General features: G+C 45.2%; 1 protein-coding gene across 1 annotated transcript in view; it reads right to left on the bottom strand.

Moving 5' to 3' along the window:
• fmnl2b (formin-like 2b) overlaps window positions 1–10,615 on the bottom strand; it is a gene marked incomplete at both ends in the record, with an annotated part of 121,091 nt that overhangs the window by 56,517 nt on the left and 53,959 nt on the right. The window contains 2 exons of the mRNA XM_084325317.1: window positions 1,061–1,207; window positions 7,091–7,174. Of these exons, the coding sequence (XP_084181443.1) occupies window positions 1,061–1,207; window positions 7,091–7,174 (231 nt within the window). The remainder of the gene's footprint in view (window positions 1–1,060; window positions 1,208–7,090; window positions 7,175–10,615) is intronic.

The raw sequence follows: 10,615 nt of genomic DNA, 5'->3' as shown, positions 1-10,615 counted from the left end.
TATTTAGATTTAAACTTATTCTATATTCTATATTGTGTATATATTTATAATGAAACAGAATCTTTTTGGTTATTTGGAATGATTGCTCCCCCTATTGGTATGAAAATGGTAGGCCTAATGATAACCTGATAATTATCAGGCGGTAATTGTCTGGTGTTTAAAGTGGATGTCTACCGGGAACAAGGGCAGTTTTGATTTGGAATAGACGGGGCAATCATATAGTTTTTCGACCACCAACACACCACAAGCACGTTAATATTCGCAGTTTGGTTTGTAGTATTATGTTCATTTGCTTTCGTTTTGGAGTTGTGCATCCTATGTTTGGAGAATCGATGGGATCGCAATTAAACAACATCTGAACTTGATACGACTCAACTGAATTAATTGTTTGCTGGACAAGGTGCGTCTGAAAGTTTTTACCCGTTCTGATCGCGGCTGATGACGTTTTGCCGATACACATGGTATTTTCTCAAGCAGACAGATGTAAACACTGTAATCTGTGTTCCATGTACCTGACAAACTGAACTGTTTGTATTACAGTCATATTCCAACTTAACTGAATGCACATGTGTGTGGACTACTGTACTATTACAGGTATTGAAATGAACAATGCAACTTCCTTATATAAAAAAATAAAAAATAAAAATGAATAATTAAATATCGATACTTGGCGTCCCTGTATCGATACAGTATCGCCACGCAAAGTATTGCGATACTACTACGTATCGATTTTTCCCCCCACCCCTAGTGGCTCAAGGATCGGACTCAACGCCCACGAGGAGTGGCACCAGCAGCAGCGTCGCTGAACCCCTCCCCCCCCCCATCCCTGGAGCAAGTGTCATCATCGAACACTATGGACAGCTAAGAGTGTGTGTGTGTGTGTGTGTGTGTGTGTGTGTGTGTGTGTGTGTGTGTGTGTGTGTGTGTGTGTGTGTGTGTGTGTGTGTGTGTGTGTGTGTGTGTGTGTGTGTGTGTGTGTGTGTGTGTGTGTGTGTGTGTGTGTGTGTGTGTGTGTGTGTGTGTGTGTGTGTGTGTGTGTGTGTGTGTGTGCGTGTGTTACCTGATAGAGTGTCTGGAGGCTCTGGGCACGTTGCTCCCAGAGGACGGGGACGGCAGGTTACTGTCTCCATGCAGGTCCTCTATGGAGCGACTCCACGGAGAATCTACTGACGCCTCACTGCTGGCCTCAGAGAGCTCCCCGTCAAACCTGCACGCACACGCACACACACACACACACACACACACACACACACACACACACACACACACACACACACATTACAGAGGTTCAATATGTTCCTAGAACATCTATGCATATAAAACTTCTCATTACTCTCAAATCATATTTAAATCAAATAAAATGCATTTGTAAGGCCCAACAACACACGTTAATGTCCCCATGGGCCGGACACGTCTTCTTTAAACAAGTCAAGAAGAAAACATCACAATAAGTCAGAACAAAACAAGAACACCATAAAGTCAATTTTTTTTTTTTAAATAAATGCAAAATAAATAAATGCAACACTCCCAGACATACCCCACGCGAAGGTAAAGAAAAACTCACTAAAACCTAGCAATAGGAAAAAATTCACCACAGGCAGTGTGGAGGAGAGAAACCTTACAAGGGCCATTCAAGGAGGGATCTCCCTTCTTAGATGTCGGTGATAGTAGTGTTGCTGTTATGGTTTGTAAAGCGACCCCAATAGCACGACACAGACAGGTATTCAGAGTTTAGCCAAAAACAAGGGCATGATTTATTTACACACAAAAAGCGGCACTGACCCTTTAACACATTGGGTGCCATGCCCCTTTGCCCAGATAACCCCTTGAGTGCCAGCACTTTAGTCAATAGGAGGTCGGGGATTTTTGCGAACGCTTAAACTATATCTTAAATTATGGCTATGGGTTATCAGCCTGGCAAGTCACTTGTGCCACTGCAGTTTCCCCAAATACACCAAACCAACCAAGACGACGATCTGAGAGGCGCACACAACGACACCAGCGGGCGGCTGGCATCCCCCAGGTATCTGGCTTCCCTTTACCTCAACATGCGTCAACATGCACGAAACGGATTGTTTTTTCATTGGTACATTTCCGTTTTATACCGTTTTGAATACGAGTATAGTTTCGGAGAGTTCTAGTAATTTCAGAGAAATTCCGCGATAATAGCCCTTTAGTGGAATACACAAAACACGTTGTAATTTTTCAGCTGATTTATGAATAGTTTTCAAATAAACGCTATATTATCGATAGTATATGTGTACTTATGCACGCTAGAGAAGCTGAGGCGGACCTTTAAAAAAGTGAATATCAGGAAGGCAGCAGGTCCGGACGGCATCCCCGGCCGCGTCCTAAAAGTCTGTGCCGACCAACTGGCCCCAGTATTCACTGACATATTTAACCTGTCCTTAGAACAGGCTGTCATCCCCACCTGCCAGAAGAAGTCCACTATTATCCCTGTACCCAAAAAATCCAAGCCTGCTTGCCTCAACGACTACCGCCCTGTAGCTCTCACCTCCATAGCCATGAAGTGCTTTGAGAAGCTAGTAAAGGGCTACATCTGCTCCTCCCTCCCCATCAACATGGACCCCCTGCAATTTGCATACCGCCCCAACAGGTCCACGGAGGACGCCATAGCCCATGTGCTGCACACAGCAGCATCACACCTGGACAAGAGGCAGGGGAACTATGTGAGAATGCTATTCATCGACTACAGCTCGGCATTCAATACCATAGTCCCCTCCATAGTCATAGCCAAGCTCAGGGACCTGGGCTTGAACTATGACCTCTGCCAGTGGGTCTTGGACTTCCTGACTGGCAGACCCCAGGTGGTGAGAGCAGGCAACTGCACCTCCTCATCCATCACCCTCAACATAGGGGCCCCCCAGGGCTGTGTTCTGAGTCCCCTCCTCTACTCCCTGTACACACACGACTGTGTGGCTCAGCGGAGTAGCAATACAATCATCAAATTTGCTGACGACACAGTGGTGGTGGGCCTGATCTCTGCCAACGACGAGAGGGCCTACCTGGAAGAGGTCAAGGTCCTGGCGGGATGGTGCCAGGAAAACAGCCTCTCCCTGAACGTCAGCAAAACAAAGGAGATGATTGTGGACTTCAGGAGGTCGGGGGTCAAGGACTACAGCCCCCTCAGCATCGACGGGGCACCGGTTGAGAGAGTCAACAGCTTTAAGTACCTCGGAGCCTACATATCCGAGGACTTGACATGGACCACACACATTGACAGTGTTGTGAAGAAGGCACGACAACGCCTCTACTTCCTCAGGCGCCTAAGGAAGTTCCAAGTCAGTCAGAAGATCCTTAAGAACTTCTACTCATGTACAATAGAGAGCATCTTGACCGGCAACATCACCTCCTGGTTTGGGAATAGCACTGCACAAGACCGAAGCAGACTACAAAGAGTGACACGTTCAGCCGAACGCACAATTGGAGGGGGGCTCCCCACCCTCCAGAACATTTACAACAAGCGGTGCAAGGGGAAGGCTAAGAGAATCATCAAGGACTCCAGCCACCCGAACAACTGCCTCTTTGAACTGCTGCGGTCAGGCAAGCGATACCGGAGTCTCAAGGCGAGCACAGAAAGACTCAGAAGAAGCTTCTATCCCCAGGCCATCAGGCTGCTAAACGAACAATGAACACTACACAACAACAACCACCAAACGCACATAGCACACACATCCACACGCACACACTCACTTTAAACAAACACACTGTAGCACCCACTCCACACACTTTATAGCACACACCCACTTTAAACAAACACACTGTAGCACCCACTCCCCACACTTTATATTTATTGATGAAGGATTGCACTACAACTCGTACACCTTACTGTAAATTGTACCTAAATTGTACCTCATCCCATTTCTGCTTTGCACTATATAGTACTGTACATTAGTACAGACCTCCGGTCAATGGTCTCTAACTACACACCCTCAAGACCCCTACGCTCTGCATCTTCTGGCCGCCTCAGACCTACTCCTATCCAAGCTCCGGGAGGGTCATCAAAGAGAAGTCGCCTATTCTCAGTCCTTGCCCCACAATGGTGGAATGAACTACCCACCCCAGTTAGGACAGCCGAAACACGTCCAATCTTTCGCCGTCGACTAAAGACGCACTTCTTCAACCATTATCTGAATAAAAAAAAAAAAAAAAAAATAATCTAACCCTAACTAACCATACTGTCATGCACTTGTCCTAATAAACTAACCTACACTGTAGCACTCAACACTTTGATGAACATTGTTACTCAGCTGATAGAGTTGTGCTCTTCCTGATGGCTTGTCGTACAGAACTTGTAAGTCGCTTTGGATAAAAGCGTCAGCTAAATGACTAAATGTAAAAATGTAAATGTAAATGTATTGTATATTATATGGTAACTCAGAACATTGTACATATGTCTATACCGAACACTGTGACCTCATTTTCTTCTTCTAAATTACATGCTATACTATGTTATTTGATACTATCTTGTCTAGCACAGTCTCTGGAGCGTAACAGTAAGAAGCATTTTGTATGAAAGTATTCTGTACTTCTGTATGACAACTATTAAAGAAACTTGAAACTTGAAAAATCTATTATCCATGACCTGGTCAGCGCTAACGTCATACACGCACACACACACACAGACACGTTGTGATCGCTATGAAAAAAACATCTGATTAACCCAATACTGGTAAAATAGAGTCCTTACCTCACATCAGATGTTCTGCAAAAAGATTAATCCAATTCCTGATCGCCATTCCAAATATTGATCGCGTTTATTGATCCAACGTTATAGTCCGAAACACATAATCGACGCTGCTTTGAGGATCCTCAGTCAATCTGGTAACACGATACTGCTTGCCAGAGATTGGAAAACCCCGGACCGGACTTTTTTTCTGATGCACATGGCCACCCAATCCAATCCAATGATGTGCCATACCATCCGGGAGACGATAGGCGGCGATATTTGCCCTTTTCGAGCTCAGACCCATTCACAATGATAACGTCAGGCTGGATGGATGAAAAATGAATGGATATCGCTAATAAAAGAAATAACGATTAAATAACGTGAAAACTCGTCATTGGCACCCAACGCATGGCGAGTTAGGACGACTAATCTCGTCGTTGGCACTCAAAGTGTTAAGGGTGAAATACACCCTTTAAAGGGCGAACAAAAAGTACACAGGAATATCTTCTTGAGTTCATTAATGAAAACGAAAGTTCGGAGTCTGGTCTCGTACAGACTCACCAGAACGCTGCCGACGGGCAACAGGGGGTCCAAGGGGAATGGAGTGAGAACACGGGCATCCTCCTGTGGAACAATAGAGAGCGATGACGAGGCCTCAACCCAGGAACGAGGTCCACGAAGAGGGAGTAGGGCAGTAGCTGGCACGACGTCTCACCCCAGAGACGCGCCGGTAGATGGTAGCAACGGATGGCACGACGTCTCCCAGTGAGAACATAGGAAATCCTCCCGTGGGATTATAGAGAGCGAAGACAATGTCTCACCAGGAGCGTGGCGGTTGATGGTAGCATACAGAACGACCTGGCAATGAGTGGAAGGCAACCAGCAGTACTAGTAGTCTCCCGACGAGCTGATTACCAACCACTCACAGGTGCGTGAGGTAGAATGTTCGGCACGCCCCCTCATTGGGCAGCATGCAGTCCTTACCCAGCCCTCACAGTTGCAATAAAACAGGCGGACAGTTGGTAGGCATGCACTCATATGTGTAGTGAAACACAGATAAGTACATGCGATACCAACTGAACATTTTGAAAGATTAAAGATAGAGCTGATAGCGATAGCAACTGAATTTTTTATTTTTTTTTATCAACTTTTTCTTCCCATTTTCTATTTTTTCTCCCTTCCCCAATTTCGTATTGTCCAATTCTACCCTCCCCTGTCTCGAACGTTGTTAGGCCATGCCTCCCACAAGCCGGCTGCAATGTGGACGAAGCCTTGCATCACGTGTCCCCTCCGGTACTCGAGGAGGCAGCCGTCGCATCTTTTCACCTGCACAGCGCGATCTCTCAGCGGCGAGGGTCTGCGTGGGAGGGACACGCCGCCCCCGTCGCTTCCTGATTCTACTGCGCAGGCGCACCAACCGACCTGTAGGAGTCGCTGTCCACAACGTCCGATCCCCACCCACCAGCTTCCCACCCCCTAATACTGCCAATTGTATTAGTATGAACGACCAGCCAAGCTGGTAGCAACGCAGAGAGCTGGGCTCGAACCCAGCATCTGCTGCGTTGGTGGCGAGCGCCTTGCCCACTGAGCCACCTAGCCGCCCCGCAACTGAACATTTTGAAGGATTAAGATTAAGATTAAGATTAAAGATAGAGCTGATAGCGATAGCAACTGAACATTTTTGAAAGATTAAAGATAGAGCTGATAGCGGATCTATTTGAGGCGAAGGGGCGGCAAAGATAGGGTCGCATCCTCCCGGTCTTCATCACGGGACGTCCAACACTCCGGTCATCACTCCGAGACCGGACACTCTCACAGGCAACACCTTGATGAACATGTCTGAGGAACCACATATCAATCATCAGCCTACAGTTACAAGGCCAAGGCCTCTGGGCTCATACCGTACTGTAGCCGGTCAGTCCAGGAGAGCTTAAAGGTAGAATGAACAACCTTCGCAAGGCCTCTGGGCTCATACCGTACTGTAGCCTGTCTCATGTTTCCAAATAAGATTGTTCACAACGAAATGCATATACCTTCAATTAGTTGGTTAGATGACCTCCGTGATCAATGTCGCTATCAGTGACGTTTCTGATATTAGTTCGCTTAGCCATTATTCCACATTCCACAAACAGGCATGTTCCCACAGGGGTGTTTAATTACCATATATCGTACTTGGAATCGTGCACAAGCATAGACGGTAACAACAATAAGGTATTTATCAACACGGAGTACCTGCATGTGTGCGTATGACCTGTGTACGCACGTTTGATAAATGTGCATAGAGACATTCTAAATTCCGTGCGTAGGAGCGAAAATAGAACACTTTCTACGCATTATTGATAAATGAAAGCCCAAGAGAGCTTAAAGGTAGAATGCACAACCTTCTCAAGTCAGACTTACGTGACAGCATACTGAGCGAAGGACAGGTACTCCACCAACACGTCCAATCCTTGGTTCTCCTCATTAAGAAACTCTCTCACCCACCTGGAGAGATAGAGGGGGGTAGAGAGGGAGGGTGGAGGGAGAGAGGGAGAGAGAGATAGAGAGGGAGAGAGAGGGAGAGAGAGAGAGAGAGAGAGAGCGATGGAGAAACAGGGAGAGAGAGGGCGAGAGAGAGGGGGGGAGAGAGGGAGAGAGAAAGAGGGAGAGAGAGAGGGAGAGATAGATAGAGAGGGAAAGAGAGACAGAGAGGGGGAGAGAGATAGAGAGGGAGAGAGAGAGGGTGAGAGAGGGGAGAGGGAGAGAGAGGGGGAGAGAGAGACAGAGAGGGAGAGAGAAAGAGGGAGAGAGAGAGGGTGAGAGAGGGGGGAGAGAGATGGAGAGAGAGGGGGAGAGAGAGACAGAGAGGGAGAGAGAGAAAGATGGAGATAGAGAGAGAGAGGGAGAGAGAGAGAGGGTAGAGATCAGTGAGTCAGTCAGTCGTCAAGGCTTCATCAGATGTCACCTCTAGAGGGCGTATGATCACATACTGTATGGTGTATTCTAAGTATCTGAGCTTGTATGTGAGATGGCTTTGCATAAATGAACGGAAGCGGATATGGATCAGCTAGCCTAGCACAACACATATAGAGCACAACACATATAACATATAGAGCACAACACATATAACATATAGAGCACAACACATATAACATATAGAGCACAACACATATAACATACAGTATAGAGCACAACACATAGAGAGCACAACACATATAACATATAGAGCACAACACATATAACATATAGAGCACAACACATATAACATATAGAGCACAACACATATAACATACAGTATAGAGCACAACACATAGAGAGCACAACACATATAACATATAGCAGGGGTTCTCAACCTTTCTGCTGCCAAGGCACCCCTGTGTTCAATAAAATATTCCAGGGCACCCCTACATACGATAAAGACTTTTTCGGTCCTGTCTTTTTTGCTACAATGATGATACAATGATTCTTTATTTGCCGTGCTGTCGTTGAGATGTTTTGTTGTTTGTTTGTCTTTGTTGCTTGTTGGTGAATCTGCAAATATGAATTGCCCCACGCGGGATCAATAAAGTTGTCTGAATCTGATGACAAAAGTGCTTGCTTTCAAAATAATGTTTATTTAAGAAAAAACTGAAAATCATGTATTTTCTTTTAATACAGAAAAGGATCACTAAAGTGCTATCTGTTGCAGCTGCACTGTTCTCCATAAAAATAGCATATTTGGATAAGTTTGACAATTTCTCAAAAACAGAAAATCATGTATTTTTTTTAAATACAGAAAAGGATCACCAAGTTACCATTTCTCAAAAAATATAAATAAATACAGAAAATAAGCACTCGTTCACTCAGTGGACATTTCTAGCTCAATGCGAGGTCCGCTGCTGCTGGCTAATAATACGGTCAATACGTGGGGAGATCTTTGACAAGGCAACACGCATGTCATCATCAAGGCTCAACTTGGCCCTATATTTTGTTTTCAGAGCTGTCATGGATGAAAAGCCAGCTTCACACAGATATGTGGGGCTGAATGGTATCAACACCTTAACTGCAGCATCATGAGATACTTGGTACTCAGCACCACACTCTGAAACTAGCTCTCCAGGTGGTATCAGATGAGAGTTCTTCCAAGAGTTTGGATGGAGATGTGTCAGGAAGCTTTGTCTCAATGTTGTCTGTAAAGTCTTTTTTTATCCAGAGTGACTTAATGATTTTCAGATTTTTAGAAATGGTCAAACTTATCCAAATATGGTATTTTCATGGAAAACAGTGCAGCTGCATCAGATAGCACTTTAGGGATAATTTTCTGTAATCCAAAAAATTATTTGGATTCACTATAAAGTGCCTGTTCACTATAAAGTGCCACGTTTTGATATATTGAGCTTTAAACTTTAAGTAAATTTTTTGGAACACGCAACCTAAAACACCTTCCTCTCCCAAACCGTTCCTGCAATTGTTTTATGTTGCATGATGATCATGGATACATTTATTATGTATTGTATTTTTTATGTTTAAATATCAACATAATCTGTCTGTCCACCCTCAGTACATTTACTATCAATATAATATAGTAGTCTGACTTCATCATATATTTTCAAACGCACACACATAGAGGGAGAATGCCCCCCCCCCCCCTCCTTCCCAGTCCTCCTTCCAAGTCCCCACCCTGCTGTTCTCTGTCGCTCTGAACAGGGCTTGTTGTTAGCTTATGCTAAAGGGACATTAATTCCGGTCTTAAACACAACGTGGCCACAAAGGAATGGCAGGGATTGCAAAGCATGTTATATGCATTTGACCCGTTGCGGAATAAAACAGCAGGGATTTGTTTTGGGTCGCAAAAACACTATCCTTGCTGTGTTTCAATGTCCGCGTTCCAGATCCAGAGTACGCTACTACTGCTGAGCTGAGAGACGCTAAGCTCACTGCTCAGCCTGCTGTGTTGAGATGCATCCTTATTGGCTGTGTGCTGTAGAGCGGATATGAGTCACGACACCACGGAGTTTCAAAATAAGAGTATCATAATGACCTAAATGTTGCTAGCTTTCGGAGCCTAGTTATTTAGCTGGAGCTGCGCGTGGGCAGAAATGAGACCCGCTATAGGATTTTCAAAATAAGACTGTTGTCATTCTATATTTTTAAAGAACATTGCCAGGCATCTCGCGGAACCCCTGGCAGCTCTCCGCGGAACCCCTGTGTGCCGGGGAACCCCTGTTGAGAACCGCTGACATATAGAGCACAACACATATAACATATAGAGCACAACACATATAACATATAGAGCACAACACATATAACATATAGGGAACAACACATATAGAGCACAACACATATAACAGAGCACAACACATATAGAGCACAACACATATAACATATAGAGCACAACACATATAACATATAGAGCACAACACATATAACATATAGAGCACAACACATAGAGAGCACAACACATATAACATATAGAGCACAACACATAGAGAGCACAACACATATAACATATAGAGCATAACACATATAGAGCACAACATACTGTATGACAAGATCAAAGCCTCCGCCAGTGGTTTTGATCAGACCACTCAGCACACAGAACTGTGACCTGACCTGTGACCTAAGACCTGTGACCTGAGAGCTGAGACCTAAGACCTGTGACCTGTGACGTAGCCTGCAACTGATAATGTTTGGCGACTTGAGGACTCCGATGCTCTGATCCAGCTCCAGGTTAGATCACATGATGCTCATCTATAGCACTGGCCCCAACAAAACCTGGTACCCACAATGATAGAAAAACAAGGCCAAACACACACACACACACGCACGCACGCACGCACGCACGCACGCACGCACACACACACACACACACACACACACACACACACACACACACACACACACACACACACACACACACACACACACACACACACACACACACACACACACACACACACACACACA

The sequence above is a fragment of the Notolepis coatsorum genome, assembly GCF_963971535.1.
Source record: "Notolepis coatsorum genome assembly, chromosome: 1".
Taxonomy (NCBI): domain Eukaryota; kingdom Metazoa; phylum Chordata; class Actinopteri; order Aulopiformes; family Paralepididae; genus Notolepis; species Notolepis coatsorum.
Note: the sequence above shows the minus strand (reverse complement) of the source record. Positions and strands in the feature narration are given on the sequence as shown.